Source organism: Thamnophis elegans, chromosome 3, assembly GCF_009769535.1.
Source record: "Thamnophis elegans isolate rThaEle1 chromosome 3, rThaEle1.pri, whole genome shotgun sequence".
NCBI lineage: Eukaryota > Metazoa > Chordata > Lepidosauria > Squamata > Colubridae > Thamnophis > Thamnophis elegans.
The window spans coordinates 33685917-33713379 of record NC_045543.1 but is presented as its reverse complement, the minus strand read 5'-3'; the positions used below and the strand labels follow the sequence as shown (position 1 = coordinate 33713379).

Genomic DNA, 27463 nt, shown 5'->3' with positions numbered 1-27463 from the left:
CTGCTATGGAAAAGAAAAATGGTATAGTTGTATACTTAAGAAAAGATATGAAAGCTGAATTAATTGAAGCAGATCCCTATGGAAGATACATCGCGTTAGATCTAATCCTAGAAGGGAAAAAGACATTGCTTTTGGGAATTTATGCTCCTAATCAACAGCAAGACGGATTCTATAGAAATCTTCATGCTAAATTAGTACAGTGGGATTATAGGTCTTGTATACTATTGGGTGACTGGAATGGCGTTATAGATACCAAGAGAGATAAGATTTCTCGCCCAAATACTAAGATGCGAGCAAAGCTACCTAAATCCTTTTTTGACATGATGAATGACTTTGAACTGAGAGATATCTGGCGAGAAAGAAATGCAGAGGAATATGATTTTACCTTCTTTTCTGATAGACATCAATCCTTTTCTAGGATTGATTTCATACTAATCACTAATGATTTGCTTTCTAGGGTGAAGAAGACAAAGATTGCGGCTAGGGTCCTTTCGCATCATAACTCATTTTGGATGGAATTGGGAGGGATGGTACACGCAAGAAGGTCTTGGAGATTGAATGAAAACTTATTTAGATATGAAAAGTATATCAATGATTGTAAAAAATTGCTAACCGAATACTTTGTTTTTAATATGAATAAGGATACACCTATGAAATTCGTATGGGATGCAAGCAAAGCGTATATGAGAGGAGTACTGATAAATATAAATAAAGCACATAGACATAAACAAGGGGTAAAACGAACAGAATTGGAAGAGGAAATTAAGAGGAAAAAACTGCAGTTAACATTGAATCCAGGCGATACAAAAGTAAAGGAAGCAATTGTATGCTGGTTTGAGAGTGAAGATGTTGGTGATGCTGGATTGGATGCTGCCTTCCTATTCATTTTACTAATTGTTGTTGTTGTACTTTTCATTTTTGATTTTAATTTCCTTACAATGTTTTCCCACAATAGCATATACTTCTCTTTGCCCACTGCCTGTTTCCACTCTCTTACCAGCCCCTTCAATCTTTGAACTTTCCCTCTTCCATGTACATTTCAATTCAATATCATTCAATCTTACAATCTAACAATTTAATTTCTATATATTCGGGTTTGTATGTAAGTCAATACACACAATATTCATGCAATATTCAATATATTTAACCTAACACGTTCTTGCTTTGATTCAGTATATAACCTTATATTGTCTGTTTAATAACTACAAACTGTTACCCCCTACTTCAACACTATATTACTATTATTATTTTTTTATATTCTCAAGGTATACAGTATGTTTAGGCTAATAGATCCTTAATTTAATTCTTATATACTATTATATAATATGTCATCTATTTATAACGTTGATAATTTCAGAGTATCACAGATAGTTCATATATCCTCTATGCTTTCTCTTCCAATTATAATATGGTTCAATACAATTCAACAATATTTTATCTCACCACAGTTCAGTTTAGCTTTATATTTCTTCTTTCTATGTTAGCCTTCAAAATAAAAGATTTTTTTTTAGTCCAATTTCAGAGATCACAACAAAAAAAAAATATTTTCATGTTGCATCAGCAGATTTGTCCTATATATTGTTATTCAGTTCACCATCCACTAGATGGCGCTGTTACTCTTCTTTCGTATAGGCTTTTTTTTTTGCCCTCTTCAATCATCCGATATTTTCTCTCAAGTATTCCAAAGTATTTCTCTCTCCTTCTTCGCTGTTATCACTGATTTATCTGGCTCCAATTTCTGTTTATTGTCCAAATCGCTCCAACAGCCCTCTCCTCCTCTGCTTATTCCGTTCCGTTCTTAAATCACTCCAAGTCTTCTATTGCTACAGGAAATCACATGCTTTCAGCTCTCCTTATAGCTGCCAATATTGAACTGTATCCAGCTCGCTTCAAAGCTTTGAAATTCTACCTCAAAGAATCTTTAGTAGAATTTACATCGTTTTAGTTTAGTTGTTTTACTTATTCTCACCGATGTCGCTGTGTTGCTATCTTCTCTCCCTCATGTGCTGCTGTCACCACCCAAGCTCGGCCATGAATGCCGATTTCTTCTCCGATGATTTCAAGGGGTTTTCCCTTGTCCGATAGGGAAGTTGCTTGCTTCCTCCTTTGGCGCCCAGGCTTCCCCTCTCTCCTGTTGATTCCTCCAGGTTCAACTCATCCTTTTCCCAGATCTTCACCACAGAAAAGCTAGCGGAGATCCCATTCCTTCACCCACATGGAAGTGACATCATCGCAGGAAATCTGTACTGCTACTTTTATTTGGCTATTATTGTTTCTGTTTTGCTTTGTTATTTACCACCTAAAGTCATAATTGATCAGGGCATTCTAAAAATACAATTAAGAGAAAACATATACATAGCTCTACTTCTTGTCTGGAAATTTCTACATGTAGTCCTCGGGTTATGACCCTAATTGGAAATGGAATTTCTGTCATTAAGCAAAACAGTCATTAAACAAAACATTGCAGGACCATGCCATTTAGCAATGGTCATTGGACAAGGATTTCCCACTTCTCTGCCCTGCATGAATTGCTTCTGCTTTAACCCCCTCCCCCAGCTATCCCCTCAGTATCTCTGCCCTTTTGGTCACTCTGCACAGCATGGGCAAGATGAAAATAAGTGGGGGAGATGGATTCTCAGGAAGAAATTTACTTTTCTGTGCTCACCACATTTACAGCATCAAAGAGACGACTGGGGGGGATGTGTTCCTTGATGAATGGGCACTTTTCCTGTAACAGTATCACAGATTTCAGACCTTCTGCAGTACAGTCAGTAACGATGCTGCCACAGTCACGAGTGCTGAAGGGAAATCCACCCTAGTGGATATTAGACAATAGTGGTTTAATTTGGTTTGGAGCACAGAACACCGAAAAAGAACACAAAAGAAAACAAATTTGCAAACTAAAATGGCAACATTCACCGAGAAGAAATAACAAATTACATATCCTAACTAACTAAAGTTTATGAAATATGGTGAAAATCAAAGACAGGTAAATACTTGTAAAAACTAGTGATTAGTATGTAAAATATTAGGAGGAATTAATATGTTGAATGAGGTGGGAAAGGTAACCTTGAGAAATATGTGTCATAAAACAAAAAGAGAAAAAAACAAGAATGTATGCTTACATGAGTATTAATTAAATGTAAAATAACCAATACAAAAGATGTACATTGAGATTATAAAGGAAAAGTCAGGAGTTGAGAGAAAGGGGACAACTAAAAACGTATGCTTGTATGCTTGGATTGAGTTGACAAGATTGTAAAAAGGAAAAATAGTAAATTACACTGCATCTATGAAGTAGTGTCAGAACAGGGAATCAAGGATGGAAAGTTGGAAAAGTGAATGGTGGTATTAGGCTCAACAATTTTTCCTTTTTTTCTCATTCTTATGCTCTAATTTCTCTGCCTTACTATTTCTTTCTCTCTTAAACACATTGCTCTAGCACTCAGGAAAATATTAGAAACCTCCAACTCCTTCTTGGGGTAAAAATTACCAGGCAAGATATTGTATCTGCTTCTGTTTAGCATATGTGAGCTGCAAGTCTAGATATTTGTTGACCTGAATCTAGAAGATGGGAGCAATGAAACTCTGCTTCTCTAATGATGATGCAGATTTTTGCAGCATGGCTCTGGTAGATTTATTTTAAATGCCTTGAGTGAATGATTCCATAATGTATCATTACAATCAATTCCAATGCCACTCTCACCCTATTTTGCCCTCTGGGGAAAAGAGAACAATTCTGCCACATCTAGAAGAAAGGGAAATGCTAAAAGATGGCCCAATGGCTACAACCTTTCACTGAACACTCTCATCCATAATCCTACAGTATGACTGCCTCTGAGGTCTTACACTGTTAGATCATTCAGTGTACAAGCAGGAATGCAGAAGGCTCCTTCAAACAAACCCCCAAATCCACTCAACAATTACAAACCTGCTTTGCTTCTTTCACCCTTCTTATTCACCCTAGCTGTTCTGTTCTAGGGCACAGAGAAGTTTTCACAGCTAATTTAAGATCTTGTTTCCACTTTCTGTCACCTTGAACAATCATACCTTGTTCATCTGACGGTAGTACTTTTCATAATTAGGTGGATTATCTGGAACCTGGAGGAGATAAAATATTATAATGATATGCATCTTGCAGGAGTAAACCACAACAAAGTTACTTAGTTCTAGCTATGGGCTTGAGGAGAGAGAACCAATGGTTAAAGTAGTAGAATAGGAATCTGAAGATTGAGAGTTCAAGTCCCACCATAAATGTGAAAGCCGCCTGGGTTATTTTGGGCCCATCACTCTCTCTCAGTCCAACCCACCTTACAGGATAGTTGTTGTGGGGAAAACCTTGAGCTATTTACAAAAAAACAAAAACAAAGGCAAGATATAAAAAACAAATAATAGAATGAGAATGGATAGGAGTTATCATTTCCTTTCTCCATAGTTCTATTTTCCAGATTCAGGGTTTTCATTTTTAAGAAGAGCTATGGACTCAGAATTTTTTATCTACCTATCAGGTACTTTGTAAGGATCTGGGATAGGCAGATGTTGTTGGGAGTATCAGAAATGATTAGTTTGTTCTCTGATGTGATTAGTTCTTTTTACTCAAATGTTCAATAGATACAATGTCTATAGTACATAGCTCAGTGGCCGCTGGGAAAAAAATCCTTCAAATATAATCAGGGACTAGAATGTGACATTTTCACCTGTGCTATTCTGAAGTGCTGATGTGCAAGTATCAGACAGTTGTCAAATTCAGGCTTCTCATGGGCACCAGCCTTTAAATAAAAAGAGTTTAATCAAGTAAAGCAAAGACATCATTTTAAATTCCAATCAATCTCTGTAATTTTTTATTTAATATTTTATTACCATTAATTTCCATTTAGGGTTTATTGCTAGAATACTATTTACACTCACTGCAAACCATAGCCAATATAGTTATATTAATTATATCCAGTTTAAAAATGTAAATAAAATAAGGAAGGAAAAGAAGCCAGAATAAGGCTATTAGCATACTGAATAGATAGAGTAGAAAGTGGTGTAATTTCATTTGTTTTGTTTTTCTCTCACAATTGCAATTTGAAGCTGAAAGAGCTGCTTTGGGGCAGAGTTCTTGTTTAAATTATGATATAGGAAAGTGCAGCTAGTTAACTATTCCACAAAGTTTATTAAAATTAACAAGAAAAACTTGTGAAAAGCTGTTACCTCCAGAAAAGCTTGGACAGCAAATGCTGTATCCCAAACCTGTGATCCATTGGTGCCCTAAAAGAGAAGATAAATGACGCTTTTTGAAATATACATCATGCATACTGTTTCAGCCAGCAGACTACATAAAATCAATTGCAGCTGATTTCCCTTCCAAGAGTACAGTATGCTAAGGGATACTCTTCCAGGAACCTTTCCTGTAGCACAGGGGTGTCAAACTCACTTCATCACGGCATTTTCATGTGACATATCAGGACTTTTTTCCCCTTCACTAAACCGGGTGAAAATGGGGCTAACACGTGATAGATGTGGCCTGTGGGCTGCGTTAGACACCCTGTTCTAGCACCAATACCTTCTACCTGGAACCTTACTGTACTCTTCAAGACAATTTCTCTCTCCTGCAATAAAAAATTCGATAGTCCTTTGCTATTTAGGAATTACTTTCTAAATGTATCCCTTGCCACACATGGGGCAACAAAAAAAGGTGTTGGTACTTACCTGATACACCACTTCTAATAGAGTGGAGATAGCATCCATGTATGGATTAACACTGTCCGTTCTCTGATTGGACTGAGTCTGATTACTAATTAATTAATCACCTATATAACCCGTCCCTGTGAGTGACTCCACCCAGCTTACGACGAAGAAAAAGACTCCTCGTGTTATCCAAAGATCAACTTTAGTGAACGATTCAACTCAGATCCTGACCAAAAACACCAATAAAAAAACCAACATAGACCAACTGATCAATCACCTCCCCAGTCCTTGATGGGAAAACAGTCTCCGTGCAGGGCGGGGCTGGATGCTATCTCCACTCTATTAGAAGAGGCGTATCAGGTAAGTACCAATGCCCTTTCTCAATAGAGGTGGAGATAGCAACCATGTATGGGACATACCCAAGCTAGTCCCCGTTGAGAGGGAGGAGACTGTAGGTCTACCTGTCAGCATGCACTGCTTGTAGAACTCTACGGCCAAAGGCAGCGTCCACCGAAGCGAACTTGTCTAATTTATAATTACGAATAAAGGGCAAAGGGAGTGCCCACGCAGCTGCCCTGCAGATCTCTCCCAGGGAAGCCTGCGTACTCCACACCATAGTGGTGGCCGAACTCCTGGTGGCCGAACTCCTGGTTGAATGTGCCGTAATTCCTTGAGGGATCGGCTCCTGATTAGATGAATAGGCCGCAGCGATGCACTTTCTAACCCATCTGCCCATTGTAGTGACTGATACCTTTTGCACCAGGGAGGAAGATTGGAAAGAGACAAAAAGATGTTCTGTCTTTCTAAATTCCGATGTCTGGTTTATGTAGATTTGGAGAGCTCGCTGGACATCTAGGTTGTGCTACTGCTCTTCTAATGGCCTTGGACAAAAGTCTGGTAAAACAATTTCCTGTGCCCGATGGAACCCTGTACTGGCCTTGGGTCGGAATGAAGGGTCCATCCAGTCTAAGTACCACCCTATCCTCATAAAAGGTACACAATTTGTCCCTCACTGATAATGCCTGGACCTCTGATATCCTCTGAGCAGAGGTGATGGCTACTAAGAATGAGACTTTCAGGGAAAGAAATTGTAGCGGAATCGTACAGAGTGGCTCAAATGGAGACTGAGTAAGTGCAGTGAGAACCTTTCAAAAATCCCACCCGGGGTATCTGTGCACCACAGGTGGTCTCAGGTTAGACGCTCCCTTTAAAAACCTCCTAACTGCTGGGTGATGGGACAATGACGGACCCCCTCCACAAGACAACAGGGTTGCCAGGGCCGCCACCTGCCTCCTAAGAGTATTGGGCGACAACGCCAGGACCTGGGGAACTGAAGCTGAAGTAGACATGATCCCCCTCACAGAACATCATTCACAAAATATCCTCCAGGTGGCGTTATAAATGTGGTCCGGAGAGAGCCGTCTAGATGCCTGTATAGTGTCTATAACTCTAGTGGAAAAGCTGTCCAGCATTAGACTCTCCCGCTCAATCACCAGGCAGTTAATTGGAGCCATTGGGGGTTCGGGTGGTCCAATGACCCCTGGCTGAGAAACACCCTGTCTGGCGGGATCCTCCAGGGCCTCTCCACGGACAATGTCTGGAGATCTGCAAACCATGACCGGCGCGGCCAATGCAGGGCAATGTGGATGATCTCCGCCCTGGACGAAATGATCTTGTGCATGACAATAGCGGAAGTGGTGGGAAGGCGTACAGTAACCCCAGAGGCCAGGGCCAGTGGAGGGTGTCCATCCCCTCTGCACCTGTCACGGGGAATCTCGTGAAGAACGTTTGGCTGGAGAGGCGAACAGGTCCATGACTAGAACCCCGAACCGGCATGTAATCTTCTGGAAGAGAGAAGAGTGCAATCTCCACTCTGCCTGATACAGGGTAGAGCGACTCAGCCAGTCTACCCTCATATTGTCAATCCCTGAAATGTGCTCAGCAGTAATGGACAGGAGGTTAACCTCCTCCCAGCGACCCAGCTCGCTCGCCTCCTTCATCAGCTGTCTTGACCTGGTACCCACCCACTCCATCTGTTTACATGAGCCTTGGCTGTAATGTTATTGGTTAGAACAAGGACATGGATCCCCTTGATCAAGTCTACGAAACACAGGAGGATGAGACAGATGGCCCTGAGCTCAAGGAGGTTAATGCTCAAGGTACCCTCTTCCTCCGTTCACCTGCCTTCTGCAATATGTGCCTCCAGGTGGGCACCCCAACCTCTAAGACTCGCATCAGTGGTGATCGTGATTCTGTCTTCTACCCCAAAATGGCACCCCCTAGCGATAGCAGGGGACCTCCAACAACTCAAGTAGTGCAGCACCTCACCAGGCAAGGTGACTCTTATCAGGGAAGTGCTCCTCCGTTCCTTTTCGAAGGGCAGGAGGAACCATTGCAACTCCCTGGTGTGAAGTCTAGTCCAAGGGACAATTGAAATGGCTGAAACCATTTTCCCTAGCAATTTTGGTAAGCTAGCTAGCGGCACCTTCCGTTCCCTTTCCACCTGAGACACCAGTTGGCGGAGACTGTCTTGTCTCTCCTAAGAGATGAAAACTTGGGCCGCCTTCGTGTCAATCCAAGCCCCTAGGTGCAAAATGCGAGTGGTGGGTGTAAAGTGACTCTTGGTCCAATTGATGGAAAACATGGGATTGGAGCATCCAAACAGTGGTGTCAAGATCCCTTGTGGCCCCATACCTAGAAGGTGATAATAACAAAATATCATCCAGGTAAGACATAATCCTAATGGGCACTGTTCTCAAAGGGCGGCTAAAACCTTAGTGAAAGCCCGGGGGCAGATGATAGGCTGAATGACAAGGCCCTGTACTGGTAATGACAGCTGTCATAACAAAAACGTAGGGAGCGACAGTGGTCCTGGAGGATAGGTATATGTAAATATGCCTCTGTCAGATCTATAGAGGTAAGATAGTCCCCTTGCTGGACCCCCTCTAAAATTGACTGCAAGGAGTGCATTTTAAAGCGCGGTATTTCAAGTATTTATTAAGACGTTTAAAATCCAAAATAGCCCTCCAACCCCCCAAGGACTTGGGGATAACAAATAAACAGAATAAAAACCCTGATGACATTGGTCGTCTGGCACTGGTTGGATGGCCTCGATGTCCAAAAGGTGCTGGATGGCCAAGGTCATCAAGAGTTGTTGCTGCTGGAGGAACCAACGTCACAACGATATGGTTGTGCGGCCTCGATGCGCTGAGACCGCAGGCAATACTTTTGCTGCTGGGTTGTCCAAACGGACCTAAACTATCCCGAAGAGACGGTGAACAGGAAGAATACATCTTGCTGATCTCAGGGATATCGCAAAATCCCTGAAAGAAGCAAGAGAAGTTCTTCAAGACGGCAGTAAAAAATCCAGCCAAGGCTGATGAAGTCAGGGCGGCTCCAAAACGGAAGGAAAAGGAAAGAGAAAGTGTGATCATCGGGTGAATCTTTTCTGTTTTGAAAAAGATTGCCCAAAAGAACTTCTTTTTTATGCTAAATTAAATCCTTAAGCAGAAGAAGTAAGCGGCAGAATTGATCTCCATTGGATTGTTTTGGTTACTATGCTTTTCTTTTTGTAATTACACTTTGTGGATTGAAGTGCTCACAACTTTTTTTTCTCTCTCCCTTTTCTTAAACTGAACGGACCGGTTTTTCTTCTTCGACTTTTTCGTGCTTTATTTTTTTCAAGTTAAGGATTAAAATCAAAGTCTCTACTCTAACAAAAATCGTCTATTATTTGCTATTAAAATCCATTTAAGAACTTTGTCCCTCCTAAATCTGAGACAACACAAGAAAGTGAAAGGAAAATACTTGAATTCTGCTGCTCAGAGGCTATAGGCTAGAGTTTTTTTGAAACTACGCATTTATTCCTGTTTCTCCTTTGATCTCACCGTCTTTGTGCTCAAAGCTCCGTAACTAAAAGTGATAAGAGCCAAGGGCACAAAGTGTTTACCACAGCTGTCCTTTGAGAGCCTTATTGGCACTGGGAGAGGGAGGAAAAATGGAACCTCTTTCATGTGAAGATTGCAAATGATTTTGTGTTTAAGATGTGTGTGTCTTTGTGTGTGTGTGTGCGCGCGCGCGCGTGTGTTGTGGCCCAGCAGGTGCCATTGGAGCTGCCACCAGACTCCGACAGCGAAGGGCCCTCTGAGTTGGCTCTGGAGGATGTGGAGGACCCAGGACAGGGTTCCGACTCCGAGCAGGGCGCAGAGAGGCTGGTTGGCCACCAGGAGGCACCTGAGCCTTGGACCAGTGGGGAGGAGACAAGGAAGAGTGAGCCAGAGGCCAGTAGTGAGTTGTTCCTGAATGTACACCATCGAAGAGCTACTAGGCGTCAGGAACAATTACGCAATTACAGGAGGTAATTGCGCTCAGCTGGTGGTCATTAGGCTCCTCTCCAGACTATAAAAAGCTACTTGTGCACACGCCCCTCTTTGCAGAAGTCAACACAGAATCGAATGTCAGAGAACTTTGTGTGAGCTTGTTAGGCTGGATTGCTGCCAAGCCTTATCTGTGTTTATTGCTGCCCAAGCTTGTCTCTGCTGGGTTGCTGCCAAAGACCTGTTTGTCTGTTAGTTAAATGCCATAATTTATCTCTGGCTCGGAGTGTGCTTTGGTGTGGAACTAGGGGGGTCAGAATATATAAAGTCTTGAAAGCTAGAGTAGCAGTAATTTACAATTTGGAAACATGGATCAATTTTCAGAAGAAGAAACTTTAATCTTGCAAAAGATTTGGGGTGCAATTCAAAACTTATTGGAGGTAGTAACTGGGAGAATGGAGAAGAAGATAGAGTTTATATTAGAAAAAAATGATGGAGATGGAGCCCCAAAAACTGAAGAGAAAAATGAATACAAAGATAAGAAAACTAATGATTTGATTTCTGAAGCGAAAGTGGTTGAAAGCTAAAAAATGGGAGTATGGAAAAGGGAATTTGATGGTCAGGAGTCAAAACTTACTTTATCACTTTTACTTTCTCATACTTAATGGCTGGGAGTGTGGGTGGGGTAGGAATTTATCAGAAGAAGAGAAACAGTTCTCTACCTCCCTAATACCAACTTCCTCTTTGGAAATGAACTTTATATAGTCGCTCATGCCTAGTCACATCCTGGCTTGACTACTCAATGCACTCCATTTGAAAACTAACTGGAAGCTTTAATTAGTCTAGAATGTAGCCACAGTACAGACAGCGATGGGCATGCCCATCTCTAAAGCTTCTGCTTTACAAGCTGCACTTGTCGTTTGTTTCCAGGTGTGATTTAAGCTGTTGTTACATATAAAGCACTACTTGGCATAGGGCTTGCTTGCTCCAGGGACTGCCTGTCTCTCCTCGCTTTTGCCTGGCAGATTTGTTCCTGCAGGGTTGGCATGGTGTAGGTTCCTTGGATTAAACAATGACATCTATTGGGACTCTAGAGTTAGATCTTCCCAGGGGCAGCATCTGCCCTCTGGGAACAGATTCCACCACGATCCAAATGCCCCCCCACTCTGCTATTGTTTGAAAGAGCTAGGAAGACTTGGCTTTTCACTCAGGTCTTTGACTTGAAGGACCCTTCACTTCATCATGCTTGCCATCTTTTTAAAATTGATTTTATTGTACATTTTTATTGTTATGAGTCACTCAAAGTTGATAGTAGCAAGATGACAAAAAATTAATAAATTACTATTGTTACTGTTAATTTTAAGCAGAGCTCTTGGCAGAGTCTGCAGTAGTCATTACCCGGTGAGACGGGTTCAGACCTCAGCAAAATAAAAACATGCCAGGAATGATTACCTGCATCTTCATGCCATCCAGACCAAGCCTGCAAGAAAAGCAAAAGCAAGCATGAGAGGCATGGCAAAGAAGAAACAGGTAAGGGACCTGTAAGTTTCACTATCATAAACATATTTATTTATCATAAACAGTGAGCCATGAGTAGCATGAACATTGGTCTTCTAGTCATTCCTGGAAAGGCCTTTTGAATAAGAGACAATGGCTAAATTAGGACTGGATGTGAGGAAGGAGGCAGGCAGGCTAGATGACCCACCCTTATACTTATTGGCCTATCGCTAAAACTCTGCAGTGATTTCCTAGAGGGGTGAGTCACAACACAAATGGAAGGGGGAAAAGTAAGATTTTCTACCTGGAACTTTAATGTGTACTTCTCATCTCAGGATATCTCTCCCCTACAATAGATAGTCTTTGACTTACAACTGTTTCAAGTAGTTTAATAAAATGCAGTTAAAAACACTATACAAGCCCTCATTAAGAAATTATATTTACACACACACCTGGAACAGGAAGGGTCTCACAAGAGCAGATAGAGGTAAATCCTAGAATGGCAGGAAATGCATCACAAAACAATAGAGATGAATGCTAGAGAGGAATAAAGTTGCACACAAGGCAGACATAACATCTGTAACATCTTCCTCTTTTCATATTAACAACGCACAACATTGTAAAAGTTCAGATGAGAACCAGTACTTTCTACAGATTTAGTCTATCAGGTGGTTGCGAGCATCTGCTATTATGGTTGAAGACTGGCCCTCTTGTGCAGACTGGCTCTCTTTGTACCAAGAGCTTCTCTGACCTCAGGGAAGCCGCTGGGCTCTTCTCGCCACTTACTGGGGCAACCAGTGTTTGACTGCTGTTGGGTATACTGGTCACTCAGAACTCTCATCAACCTTGGTCTGAGGCATCATCACTGTGCATTTCTTATTGTCAGTGGGTAAATGTGGTGTGGGAATACCAGGTGCATCTGGCCTTTCCACTGGATATGGAAAATCTGACTGTTCAGCCACAAGCAAATCCAATTGGAGCCACAATTTCCATTGCTAAGCAAGATGGTTGCTAGATGAGTCACGCCAGATTCTATGATCTTTTTGCCATGGATGTTAAGTAAATCACTGCAATTGTGAAGTGAATCAAGAGACCCTTACATGAATCAGCTTCTTCCATTGACTTTGCTTGTTGGAAGATGTCTGGGAAGGTCACAAATAGCGACCACGTGACCCTGGGATGATGTAACTGTCATAAATACATGCCAGTTGCCAAGTGCCCAAATTTTAATCATGTGGGGATGTTATGAAGGGTAAGCATGAGGACTGGTTGTAGATCACTTTTCAGTGCCGTTGTAACTTCATAGGGTCACTAAACAAGTGGTTGTAAGTCGAGGACTACCTGTATAACCTTAGATAATCCATCTATATTCTGGAATTACTTTCTAAATGTATTTTGGAGTACATATGGTATCTTCTAAAGGATAGTAGGCAGTATTTAAGAGCCATGTTGCACTTTCAAACTACATAACAGCTTTCATAACATGGTATCTTTTAGCTGTGTTGCACCAGACTAGAATTTACACTTTGCAAAGTCAACTCCCAAAATACCTAACCAGAATTGCTAATTCTATAGTTCAACATATCAGGAAGATTCCAGGTTAACAAAGTTTGCTGGACAAGTTTGGATTTCAACAAAGCCTTACCAGAGATAGTCCGAGATTCTAGAAACGTGTCCCTGGAATGCGGGAGACTTCTCTCCTTCGACATGCCAGCGTACTAGCATGTTAATTGTTTTAGATATCTACAAAGGCAAAGAAAAAACTATTATTTTCCTCCTAAAGTCTAAAGTCATCTGAGAGTAATAGCTGTGCTCTTCACAAATGTAGCTCTTCATCATTTCAGAAACTCCTGAGAAAACCAGTATCTTCTGTTTAACTGTAGACACAGATGAGAAATATTTAAAAGTATAACCTTTTTCATAAAAATCAAAGGAATATTAACTACTGAGCAAACTACTGAAGTTTGCAGATGATACAACAGTGATTGGTCTCATCCAAGACAATGATGAAATGTTACAGATTTCATATAGTTGAGATGTTGAACAACTAGCCTTGTAGTGCGACCAGAACAACCTGGAACTGAACACACTCAAAACCATAGAAATAGACTTTAGGAGAAACCCTACCATACTACCACCTCTTACAGTACTAGACAACACAGTATCAACAGTAGAGCCCTTCAAATTTCTAGGTTCTATCATATCTCAAGACCTAAAATGGACACCTAACATCAAAAACGTCATCAAAAAAGCACAGCAAAGAATCTTCTTCTTGCGCCAACTCAACAAGCTCAAACTGCCCAAGGAGCTGCTGATACTGTTCTACAGAGGAATTATTGAGTCTGTCATCTGCACCTCTATAACTGCCTGGTTCAGTTCCGCAAACAAGGAGAAAACTCCACCCCCACCAATACTGGCAGGGCAAGCTGCTGAATATAAACAGGGAGCAAACCCTACACTCCCCAGCACTCATGATGGTACTTGTTGAGTAATGAAACTTGGTTGCAAACAAAAACAAAAAACACAACCCAAGCTCAGACAGCACCAAGGATACCACAAACAAGGGTGCCACTGATTTTCTGCAGAGCAATTTATGATACAATACAGTGTTATTGAGTTAATTGATACTTAAAAATTACTTACAGGGCCAATGCTGATGAACTTGGTAAATTGGTCATCAGCCTTGATATGATCATATAATTCCTCCACGGCTCGCTGTCTCAATTTTTTGATGTGAAATTGCTCATAGATATTGGCTATTGCTGGAATAGAAGCAGAAAGAGACCTATGGAAGACTCAGTTTACCTTCTGAAGAATCATAAGCAAATACAACAGAAACTGTATTCAATCAATTTGCATATGATTTGCACAATCAATTTGCACAATCAACCCAGCATATGTTTCCATCGTAATTCAAGCTGCAACTGGGAAACACATCTAATTTCCATTTAACATATTGCTCCAGGCAAACAATGTCTAGTTTTTACACCTTTCTTAATCTTCATTCACCCCGCCCCCCCAACAAAGGCTTTCGTTTATAGTTTTGCCATTTCCTGTTAAATGTATAGGTAATCTTCAGGAAATGATGGCAATTGGGACTGAAATTTATATTGCGAAGCAATGTGATCATAAAGCCTAAGTCACATGACTACATCACTTAGCAATAGCAATCCCTGTGGTCCCTATTGCGGTTGTTAAACAAGGATCATGGATTTTTAAGTGAGTACTTCCTTGCAACTTCCTGCCAACTTCCATTAATCAAGATCAGTGGGAAAATCAGCAGAAAGTTCCAAGTCCCAGGTGCTCCCAAGGCAGGTAGATAAGTGGCTGCTGCCAGGTGGGAGAGAGAGGGAGGGAGTGTGTGGGTGAGTAAGGGAGTGAACAGGTGGTCAGGAAGGAGTGGCACAAATCCAGTGGGATTTGGGATGGCTGCTGCCATGGGAGAGGATGTGCAAGGGTATGCGAGTGACTAAGGAGGGTGCTATCAGATAGGAGAATAATATATCTGTTACTATCACTGTCATTTTGGGGAACCATTAGATACAATGAAATGTTAGGAAAAACACCTGTTAGGCTTATCTTCCTTATATTCTGGGGATCCTTTTGGAATTACAAAGATGTTTCCTTGGCAGCGTTTTTTATTCTGCAGTAAAATGGAATCTAGCAAGAACAAATGAGGGGGGCCCTTCGGCAAGAAGCAGGTTTACATACCATAGATCACGGTCAGTAGCCAACTATGTGGTGTGTATAAATCCCCAGAAGCAATATTATTTTTTTGTGCTGGCCAGTCAATACTGTCGTAGTCTTGTACGTAGAGTTCCTACAAAAGAAACCCAGAAGAATAAAGAATTAGCATTTGAAGATCCACAAGAAATCTTAGTGGGTTTTGAACAGACAAAACTGTTACTTAAGGAACATGCCAGAAGCGCTGACTTCCAAAAGGCCTTTAGAGAGATTCCACCATGAGACCAGAAAAAAACAATTGTGCCTGCCCAATATTTATTTAATATCGTATCCTAAAAGAGACTGGACAACCTTTTGTCTGAAATGTTATAGTTTCCTATTTGAGTAGGGGGCTGGACTAGTCCCACTCACTCCAAGAGAAGAGCCTTTAACAGATTAACAAAGTTGGAAAGGACCTTGCAGGTCATCTAGTCCAACCTCCTGACCAAGCAGGAGACCCTACATCTGCTTCTACCTAGGATTGAACTCACAACCTCCTGATTGTGAGACAAGAGCTCCACTTCTAGGCCACAGCAAACCGAGTTCCCATGTGCAATAATTTCTTTGGCAGGATCTAGGAGAAGAGCCTTCTCTGTTGTGGCTCCCGACATTTGGCAGATTCTTCCATTGAAGGTAAGGTTGGCCCCATATTCCTGGCCTCCCAGAAGAGCCTTAAAACCTGGCTCTGTTGGCTGGCCTAGGGCTCCAATAAGGGTGCTTAAGGCTGACTATGCAGAGAGAATATCCCCACCATGTAATATGTCCTCTTGGTTTTTTATCTGTATTTAATCTTTCTTACTTTTAAAATTGTTTTGTATTATCTTTTTATTACGCTGTAAGACTTACTTTTACAGTGAGATGAGTGTCACATACATTTCATAAGTACATTTAATAAATAAATTAGATTATCCCACTGTAATGCCCTTCCACCTGCTCTTTTCAACAGCCAATTTAGCAACACCTCTAAAATATAAGTCAGGGAGAAACAGAAGCTATGGGCCAGGTCCTGCTGTGCTGCCTCTTCGTGGAGATATCTGGACTACAGGCAGTCTTAAATCATTTGTTTAGTGACCATTCAAAATTACAATGGCACTGAAAAAGTGACTTATAACTGGTTTTCACACTTACGACTGAATCAGCATCCCCATGGACACGTGATCAAAATTCAACTTTTTAACAACTGGCATGCATTTATGACAGTTGCACTGTCCAAGGGTCATGTGATCACCATTTGTTACTTTCCCAACTGGCTTCAAAGAAATAGTCAATGGGGGAAGTGAGGTTCATTTAACAACCGCATGATTCCAAAGTGTGGAAGGGTTAGCTGGCATCCACAAAGGAAAACTTTCTAAGGAATGAGTCACAGTTCTGCTGTGCACTGACTTAACCAGAGAGAAGCTAAAACCTTTGGTGATCGGTAAATTGGCAAAGACATCCTCATTCAAGAACCTGCAGCCCAAAGACCTTCCCATCACCTGGAAATCTTAACAAACCTACATGGATGACTGATGCCTTATTTGAGGAGGGGATAAGTGGTATTGACTGAGAAATGAAGAAGAAGAAATGGCCCATTCTTCTGGACAATTGTCCTAGCCATCCCCAAGTGAATCATCCTACAAACTAAATTTTTTGCCTCCAAACACTACATCAAAACTTCAACCTCTTGACAAGGCATAATCAAAACATTCTACTGTAAATGCACTACTGGGCCCAGCTTCTGCAGTGGGTCAATGCTAACATCCAAACCTATGGTTCGTCTGCAGAAGCAAATCTCTGACCCTGACTTAGAAGCAATTTTCCAATCAGTACTGACTGAGGTACAACCCAGTGGGAAAGTGCTGGAAGCAACTGATGAAGCAAAAGAATTAAATGAGGATAATAAAACTGCAGATATTCCAAAAGAAGATGATGTCAGTCATTTGATAATGCAATTAAAGTCATTTGCCATGGAAAATTGCCTAGATATAGTGAGTGGTATGGCCAGCATTCAGAGTGCTTTCTCCACTTACCTTCATAACATGAATAAGAAACAGACTAAAATTGACTCTTTTTTTCATGAGAAAATAATACATACATAAATGTATTGATTTTGTATGATGCAGTATTGCCTGAATGATTTTACTATGTTTTCATTATGTGTGTTTCTGTAAAGTAAAATGAGGCATGTGTACATTTCAGTACAGTTGTTCAGTATGCCACTTTCATTCAGTCCCTTGGGTCAATTTTCAGAGGTTTTATTCTATTTTATGAACAGAGAATTAAAAGCTTAAATAATAAGGCTGTACATTCTTTGAAAACTATTTGGAAAGATGTTTTGGAATATGAAAGAGCACAAGCACAGCATCTCTTTAAAGCAGCACTAAATACAGGGGTGCTTTAATGAGCTGAATGTGTGGAAGCCTGAAAAATGTAGCTGCTTTAAAATCCCATGCATTTTATAATACCGTTTTGAAATAATTTTTGAAGCATGTACACCTCTTCTAAATTGGTTTGATATATATATATATTTAGAGCAAAAAAAAAAAGGGGGGGGTCAAAAGGCATTTTCCTATATTTTAATTTTGGAATCCTTTGGGGACTGGGAAACTAAAAATTGGCCCAACCCTACATCTTAAACAAGATCAGAGATTCCATTAATTGAAAGCCATTGGACTAATAGGAAAGCTATGCTTTGGCAACTACCTGTCGAAGGCTCAAGATAAGTTCATCTTCTTCTGCAGTGAGGCGGACAGCATAGCAGTAGGCCATTGGCAGGTAAACCTGGCGGCAATGACACCAAAGTGTGGAAGGGTTAGCTGGCATCCATGAAGGAAACAACCTATTGTGAAGTGGAAAGAAGGGAAAAGCTCGTAACAGTGGACGATTGCCTGCAAAGACAATGTAACAACTTGACTGTAGGAAATGCAAAAAGATCATGACAACAAAACATGGAGTGGCTGCCTAAACACACTTCATCCAGCAGGCTTTGAAAAATTGGCCACTGGCATGCCCATCTCTAGCAATTATCAGACCTCAAAGAGCCTCCGTGAAGTTGTCCAGTGTATAAATAATTTCACCTTTGTGGACAGTATCCAAAATACTGGAATCAGGTTGTACTCTTTTGGTCTTAGATGAAAACTGTGATATAGTGACCCTTTTTACTCTTGCTACTCTAATTGGTAGACAAGTTTAGAAAGCCATTTGGTAGTGCTTAAAGCACCATACACTCCTTGTGGGGAGGGGGTATTAGATTCTAATCTTAAACATTGTGGTGAATTTTTAAAAGTAAATATAGGAAATTCCTCCTCAGCTTGTAGAAAAGAAAACAGAAGAGAAAGTAAAGGAGGACATTCAAGAGCCCAGGGAAAAAATCCTCATACTAAATACTGAAACAGATTCCATTAATAATGTGACTTCTTCAGTCTCACCATGAAAATACAACTAAGAATTCATTGTGAAGCTTTCCCTATACCTCTTACCTCATAAATAAATTTTCAGCAGTTTAAACTTACAAGTGGTCTGTTTTGGAAGGAGATAGGGGGGATAATCTGGAACATGGGTTGAAAGATAATAAACTGATCTGAATGAATAGGAAATTAACTGACTTGCAAACAGCAGGTGCAAATTCTAAGAAACCTTTGTATCTTGGAAGGGGGGATGGTAAACAGGGTTGGGAATTTTTTGGGTCAAGTGCATCCATCCATATAACGAACACAGACAGAAGCTGGGTATAATTTTCTTGATGATGATTTACACACCACATCTCAGGAAGCAACGTATTCATTCCTTCCCAACTGTAGACATTCAAGACAGCCAGCCAAAATTTACCCCAGGAAGCGACTCCTACAGCACCACCTGAAGAATTCCAAAACAGAATAATATCAAAACAGCTGACAACTTTATAAAACATAAACAGTTCATAGTTATTACAGAGGAAAAGAAAGGGGAGAAATGATCCATTTAAGAGCTACGGTTCTCCTTTTTCCCTCCGCCTATGTGGTGTGTCTTGCCTTCTCAGTCCCGAAAAGACACTGCTACCAAATAGTCTGGCCTCTTCCTTCCTCTTTTTCCATTAGCGCTGTTCATAACAACAGTTTTTATGAGTCATTCTTTACAGATAGACTTTTCATATCTCCTGAAGTTTCTGGCCAGGAAAATGTACAACATACAGTAGAAAACAAAAAGTAAAAGAGTGGCTTCAATTTATTCAGTCAGAGAGAAAGCAAGAAAGAGCTAATGAGTAACTTTTTACCTCCCATAGAACTAATACAAATACCTACTATTCATTGGACTTGGAGCAGACTAGAAGAACAAATCTACTCACAAGGCTAAGTAAAACAGGGAACTCTTAGGAAAGAAGAGATGGTGCTTCCTACTTAAAGACTTCCTAGGTGTCAGATCCCTAAAAGTGATACTGCCATTCAATTGGGAGGAGGGGAGCCTCGTAGTTAAATCATTAGCTGCATCTGAAACAACTGAGTTTTACAACTTTACAACTGGTTTCCTGTCACCGGGAGACTGAAGGTCCCAACATCTCTCCAGGGATGTTTATGGTAGCCATGTAGGATATATAACTTTGATGTCTAACTAGAGATAGCCATGGGAACGTGTGCTTTATTGACTCCCAGGGCAGAAGAGTTAAGGAAGCATCTTCACACTTGTATATTGGTCAGAATCTGCATTCTGACAAAGGAGAGGGGTCATTATCAGCTTAATCCCATTTGCATGGCCTAAAGGTTTTTAGGTGCTGCTTTGCTTCTAATGGTTTCCGTCCTGCTTGATTAAAGGTTCCTTTTGAAATAATCAGTTTCAAGAGTCTTTACTTTCTCAAGTTAGGAGAGGAGCCGTTACACTAGGAAAATTGAATAATGTAAGTAACATTTAATTCACAAGTGGTCACATAATCATTCCCATTTCCTCCAACCACTGATGCAGAAAAAGAGGAAAATTTATGGTCCAGTGTTTGGATCAACTTGTCCAATTTTATGGACAAGTTTTATGATCCAGTTTAACGTGAAATCAGTAGAATATGCAAACAAAATGTGCTATTTGGAGATTGGAATGTCAATGGTGGAAATCATGATGAAGAAAATATAGTTGGACTATACGGCTTAGGAAACTGAACTGGAATGGTCAGGCATGAAAGACAGGAGCATACATGAAGTTCCAATTAATTAGCAAACTATTAATCAATGAACAGCATTAGGCATGTTAATTACTGAGCAGCTTCAATCATCTGAAAATATCATCTGAAAACCAGAGGAACCTCTTAGCTAGATATTTAGAAAAGGAGGCAGGTTGGCATCAAGCTGATCTTTTTTTCTTCTCCTAGATTTTCATAATAACAAACATGATCACGGAGAATCAAGAATGCATTGAAAAATCTAAAGTAAAAATGTAATATTCCCCCTCAAGTCCTCCTGACATGGGAAAGCTCAAAACAATGAAATAGGAAATTGCTACATGTTTAAGTCTTTGGCATCAGCAAATTAAAATGAATGCCAACTGGATATTTTCAGCCAGTTGACCATACTGTTTACTACTCAGGACACAAAAACAAAGAAACTGCATTTTTTTCATAATCAGGAAGGATCTAGTGAAAGTAGTATTTGGGCATAATGTAGCAATGATCAAATATTAGCCATTACACTTCCTGTACAACCTTTTAATATGAAGGTTATCAAAGTATATTCTCCAACCACTGATGCAGAAAAAGAGGAAATTTTATGGTCCAGTGTTTGGATCAACTTGTCCAATTTTATGGACAAGTTTTATGATCCAGTTTAACGTGAAATCAGTAGAATATGCAAACAAAATGTGCTATTTGGAGATTGGAATGTCAATGGTGGAAATCATGATGAAGAAAATATAGTTGGACTATACGGCTTAGGAAACTGAACTGGAATGGTCAGGCATGAAAGACAGGAGCACACATGAAGTTCCAATTAAACTGATTTATTACAATTCATGCTTATACACAGGAATTTACTGAACTAAACTTTAGCACTATTTTGGCACTAGATAAAGTCAACAGAATTCAAGACAAGCTGGATTTAGTCTGTGATTATGTAAACACTCTAGGCTGATTCCTCTTTTGACATGCCTCCAAGTTCTGCCAGTCCTTCTCCTTCAAGAACAGAACAATGTATCAGTTTCTGGCAATCTAATTACTTCACTGCTATCAAAATCTTCAAACATCTAAAGTGTTGGACATCATAGAAGATGAATACAAAAATGAAAATAACTATGCTATTGGCAGAAGGATGTGGAAGACTCAGCTACAAGAGCAAAAATGTGGCCAGACACTCACTATGGAACAGATCATGAACTGTTCATGTACAAGTTCCAAACTAACCTAAAGCATAAGAACAAAGCCAACTTGTTTCTATGATACAATCTTGAGCATATATCCACCATTTTCAAGGAGCTTGTCAGGAATTGCTTGGAAGCCCTGAACCTAATTTGACAGAGGATCAGAGGAAATGAGGAATAATATCAGAGAAATTGTTAAGAATAAATGTGAAAAAAGACTGCCAAAAATAGACTAAAGAACACTACATGTCTGAATAAGAAGTGGAAATTGCCAAAAAGAAAACAGAAACTAAAGTAAATATAAGCAAAGATCTCAGGAAGAAACCTAATAAAGAGTTTCAGAAAGCTGTTACAAATGACAAGAAGTGGTATTGACACTAATAAAGACACTGAAGACAGGAAGACCTGAAGGGCCAGAATAGGGATAAATATTTCTGAAGACAGTGTACCAATATGGTCACTAAGAAATGAAATCAACTTAATCCATAAACACATAAACCATAATTATTCTGTAAGCAGAGAGTCCTTTTTTCCAAAGGCATCAAATGATGGTAAAATGAAAAATAAAAGCCACATTTATTTCCAGGCTCCAACTGGTCATTCACCTTTGCTATGGAGGTTATTTCGAGCCTTCACTAAATCTGGATCATCAGCGCTGACTCCAAGAATACGCATGGCCGTGTAGTTCAGAGCAGTAGAAAATACCTTAGACAAGTCCTCAATGTGTCTAACAGACAACAAACAAGAAAAGTATTAGGTAGATGTGTTCACACAAGAAAACCCAACTGTACTTCAAGTTCTGTGAATTTTTAAGAACTGATTAAACCAAAGAGGGCAAAATAAAAGAGCACGGAGTAATTTTATTACAACTTGACTAACAATGGCTATATTGTAGAGTTTTATTTTAAATGCATAAAAGAGAAATATAATGCTGCAGATTGAGATTAGGTAGAATTACAGTTTGCTTGCAGAATCAATTCACCAGAAATAGGAAAAATTAATACTGTAATCCCTAAGCATTCAAATGATAAATCAGAGAAGTAAAGCTTAATGAGCACTAGTGATAACAACTCTATGGATTTGTTTCCTATTCATCCAAGCCATATAAACATTAGGAATATGGTGTTATCTGGGCTGTTTTGAGTTTCTTTCTCTCTTCTATTAATTAAACATTCCACCTTCTAGACAATGTGGAAGACAGAAGACAATGTCTTTTAGACAGAAAGTCATTCTTCAACCTCATTTGTGAAAGGAAGCTATTAGCGCATTTTAACAATGCAATAAATCTAAAATTTCTTTCCAAGAAATATAACTATAGGAAGGATAGCTTTAAAAAGAAAACAAAGAAGTCTGGACATCTCACTATCTATAGCTACAATTAATGTATCTGTTAGAAGAAGCATTGGAAACAACTGCAGGAACCAGCCAGGAGTTCCCAGCCCATAGGTGGGTAGGAAACATTTTAAAGTAACTCCACCTTAATTGATCTGCTATGAATTTGTCTGGAAGTTATTTTTATAGTTTTCAAGACTACACATTAAACTAGCATTAAGAAGTCTTCCTGAAATTCATATCATTTTCATTTGCTGAGTTTTCAAACTTTGTGGGGTTTAAGAAGCATAAATAGGACTAAGCAACAGAATTTCCACCTATTCCAAACAAAGCCACTGTCTGTTCTAAGCCCTCCCCCCATTCTCCCACTTTTTTTCCTACCAAAGTCATTCCCTCTGCCTTTATTTTATACTATTTTGGTAGTCCAGTCTATCCCCTCTTGGCTTCATAAAAAATCTGTCAATCTTGACGCTAGAATTACTGAACAGTTATTAAGAAAGTAGTGTTTTATGTAAAGGGAAATCTATACTTATATTTAAATTAGTGTAGATTATGACAGGACAAATGTTATTAATAAACACAGGTGTGAACTATGTCGGAGCCCCCAAATTAATAAAAATTAGTCAACATGACAAAAGACATATATAAGATACAAAACAGAGTAAGCTACAGGCCATTGCAATAGCAGATAAATTGGATAAAACAAAGTATTGGCAGGGAAGGAAATAAGGGATAAAAAGCACAGATTATGCACAAGCTTTTTTGGTTCATGTTGATGTCTTGTATATTTCCTAGAGATAGAAAAATGTTCGAAATAACTATACAGATAATTCTCAACTAACAACCATTTGTTTAGTAATCGTTCAAAGTTACAGAAGAACTGAAAAAAGTGACTTATAACCATTTTTCACACTTATGACTATTGCAGTTTCCCTCTGGTCACATGATCAAAATTCAGATGTTTGGCAACTGACTTATATTTATGATGGTTGCAGTATGCCAAGACTGAGAAAGATTCTCCAAGGTTTCATAAAATATTTCACTGAAATAGTAGATTTTTGCAAGATAACAAATTTCTACTACCCTTTCAAAATGCAAAGTAATTGTTTGAGTTTGAGTTTGAGTTTATTAACATTTATAGGCTGCCCTTTTCCCTGAGGGGACTCAGGGCGGCTCACATAAAATCAGGAAGAGGAATACAAACAATAACGTAGACACACATAAGTAAAAATAATAGGCAACATTCATTCATCATTCGGGAGGGGCGGCTATCTTTGTCCCCAGGCCTGACGGGCTAGCCAGGTCTTAAGGGCTATGCGGAAGGCCTGGACGGTGGTGAGAGTACGAATCTCCACGGGGAGCTCGTTCCAAAGGGTCGGAGCTACTACTGAAAAGGCCCTCCTCCTTGTAGTTGCCAGCCGGCACTGGCTGGCAGATGGAATTCGGAGGAGGCCCAATCTATGAGATCTAATTGGTCGCAGGGAGGTAATTGGCAGAATTGTAGATTTCTTACTGATTTCTTAAGGCACTAAACACTCTTGGCCAATTCCTGAAACAGGTATCATCTTCTCCTTAGGAATCCCAACCATTTGCTCCTGAAGTAATTGGCTAGTCATTGATGCCCATCAGCAATAAGAGCTTTTGCTTTTTTATGCCTTTGGTTCAAACATGTATGATATGCCACTGTGTAATATGCTTATGAATTCACACTGCCCACACCAAGAGCGGCATATCAATCCCTTCTGAACCAGGATGGCATTTGCCAGCTGGAAAAAGGAGTGGCTGTCAGATATTTACAATTGAAAAAAACTATCAGGGACATCTCTATTTAGGCTGAGGAGAACTGAAATGTTGCTAGTGCTGCTGCCACCACCACTGATAATGAAATAGCAGAAAGTGGGGAAAGTCCTTCTGAAGCAACGGCTTTTGAGCTTTACTCACAGGCCCCATCCTCCATCTGGGAGTTGCACTGAACGCAAGTAACGCACCATCTCCTTCCTACTTTCTTCTGGGAGTGGAATCTTAGCAACATGGCACACAATCAGAAGTCCTGTTGGAAGAAGACCAGAAGGTAGAAAAATGCAGTTAAGGATGGAAAGCCTTTTCAGGCAACAACAAGCTGTTGAAATAATGAATGGTCTCTGAGCTTCTGCTGAAATCCAAGGAACTGGAATGCTTAGCCTTAAAAGATTCCAAGAGGCCTGGAGACAGACCTGTCTTTTAAACTCACCACTGTCATGAGCCAATTTGTTCTAGTTATCTATTCCTTTTAAACTATTAGTCAGTAATTGGTAGCATGTAGAGAAACATTTACTGTATTTTTCGGAGTATAAGACGCACCTTTTTTCCTCAAAAAAACAGGCTGAAAATCTGGGTGCATCTTATACATCGAATACAGCATTTTTTGCCTCCTGAAGTCCCATCCCTTCACCAAAATGGCCGTGCATACCCTTATGGAGGCTTTCAGAGAGCTCTTGGGGGCTGGGGAGGGCAGAAATAAGCAAAAAAGGGGTGGTTTTCTCCCCCCCCCTCCCAGCAGCACTCTATAAGCCTCCATAAGCAGTTTTTTGACAAAAAACGGGCCTGTTTTTGTGAAAAAACGGGTCATTTTTGCTGATTTTTGCCCCCCCAAGCTCCCCCCAGGAGCACTCTGCAAGCCACCCCCAAGGCTATTCATGCCTTTTATTTGAAAAAAAGGGCCCATTTTCATGAAAAACGGGCTGTTTTTGGGAGGTTTCCATAGTGAAAAAACTTTTTTTTTTCCCTTTTGGAAAGCTCTTTAACTGATTGATGAAAATTACATTGATCAAGTGCTGTGCCAGCAGAAACAAGTCTTAGGTGCTTCAGATTGTCAGTGATTTCCTTCTCCAGCACATGGATAAATACACCTGGAAACATCTACCTACCCTCTATCTATCTACCTACCTACTGTATTTCTCTCTCTCTTTCTATTTCTCTCTCTCTCTCTATCCCTCTACCTACCTACACTTTCTCTCTCTCCCTACCTACCTACTGTATTTCTCCCTCCCTCTCTCTATCTCTCTACTTACCTACCTACTCTCTCTCCCGACCTACTGTATTTCTCTCTCTATTTCTTCTCTATCCCTCTACCTACCTAATTACACACACACTCTCTTACCTACCTACTGAATTTCTCTTTCTCTCTCTCTCTCCCTCTCCCTTTATCTACCTACCTACCTACCTAATTATTCTCTCTCTCTCCCTACCTACTTACTGTATTTCTCTCTCTTTCTCTCCCTCTATCTACCTACCTACTTTTTTTAAAATTTGCCTCTTCAAAACCTTGGTGCGTCTTATACTTTGGTGCGTTTTATACTCTGAAAAATATGGTAATTAATTCTGAAGTAGCTACAACCAATGTAGCTTAGAAGATTATTTGCCTTTGATACAAAACACTGATCATCTGACCAATGCATGACCATCTGTGAGAAGGAGCTACTGGGACCTTTCTTGTAATAATACCTGGCAACAGAAAGAGAGGTCCTCCATAATCCTCAGCCCAATGACCATCCTCTGCTTGTAGGCCTGCAAAAAATTTCATCCCATTTAGCGCTGCCTCTTCTGCAGTACAGGCTGTAGGCAAGATTGGGAAGACTTTAGTCTGCAAAATAGAAAGAATTGGAACCAGAAAGTAATATAAATGACCAGACTGTAGGTCCATAAAAGTCTAAAGGGAACTGGCATATGTATAAAGATGTTCACTGAAGTCTACTGCTTTATTCAAGCAGTACAACGTATGGAGGGGTACTTAACTGCTCTCTCTCCCTGATTCTGGTACAACAGAAAGGATAGCAGCTGACCTTGGATTTGCTCCCTAGGCAAACCAAAAACAGTTCTGATACCAGCCAGAAAAGATTCATAGTGAATTTGTTTACTTGTTCTTTGTTCATTAGTTTTTACAAACGATTGAACATATTCAGAACACCTTGTTCCTCCTATTTTCCCTACAACAACCCTGTGAGGTGAGCTGGGTGGAGAGAGGATGCTTGGCAATCCACTAGGCTTCAATGGCTAATGCAGGACTAGAACTCAGTTTCACACTTTCTAGCCTGATGCCTTAAGCACTAGACCAATCCTACTGTATGATAAATCACAGGTTATCTAGCCCTGATTTCATTTAATCTATTGTTTTATGGAACCAGCCAGTATCTGTATGCTTTCTAAAGGGCAGTATCCTCTTTCACCTTGTGAGAATCTGTTGAATATTTCTTCTGGACCCAGATCCAACACACTGATGCCTGAAACACTGAAAGATATTGGTAAGAGAAATATATGCAATATGAGCCTTCTTCAAGCACTTTCTTGTATATACTGGAAAGTAATATTCCTAATTACAGAAGACTAGAAATAAAAGTTGAAATCTGCAGTATAAGTCATGTATTTCAGATGGTATCTTTCTAAAAAGAGAGCCGTAGATCGCTTTTGCATCCTTTCTCCAATTTACAGAGGGCCAGCACTGAGATGTGTACATAAACCATCTGAATCCATCACATCTTCTTATAGTTTTGTCCTTTCAGAGGTTTTTGTCAAGCAAATCGGTTTCACCATATTTGGCCTTTTCCAAAAGAAATTAAGTAATAACAGACAAGCTCCCCAGAAATATGGAGCAC

The 27463-nt window shown here is 40.1% G+C and overlaps 1 protein-coding gene across 3 annotated transcripts in view; it reads right to left on the bottom strand.

Annotated features, from left to right (window-relative positions):
• Nucleotides 1-27463, bottom strand: part of LOC116506303 (lanosterol synthase-like) — a 55632-nt gene that overhangs the window by 25663 nt on the left and 2506 nt on the right. For all 3 annotated transcript variants that reach the window (XM_032213978.1, XM_032213975.1, XM_032213976.1), the window contains exons 3-15: nt 26316-26454; nt 24774-24882; nt 22106-22227; nt 18947-19043; nt 17892-18027; nt 15198-15306; nt 14130-14248; nt 13132-13229; nt 11442-11469; nt 5197-5253; nt 4698-4769; nt 4051-4101; nt 2666-2815 (exon numbers count right to left, since the gene is read on the bottom strand). In XM_032213978.1, the coding sequence (XP_032069869.1) occupies nt 2666-2815; nt 4051-4101; nt 4698-4769; nt 5197-5253; nt 11442-11469; nt 13132-13229; nt 14130-14248; nt 15198-15306; nt 17892-18027; nt 18947-19043; nt 22106-22227; nt 24774-24882; nt 26316-26454 (1287 nt within the window). The remainder of the gene's footprint in view (nt 1-2665; nt 2816-4050; nt 4102-4697; nt 4770-5196; nt 5254-11441; nt 11470-13131; nt 13230-14129; nt 14249-15197; nt 15307-17891; nt 18028-18946; nt 19044-22105; nt 22228-24773; nt 24883-26315; nt 26455-27463) is intronic.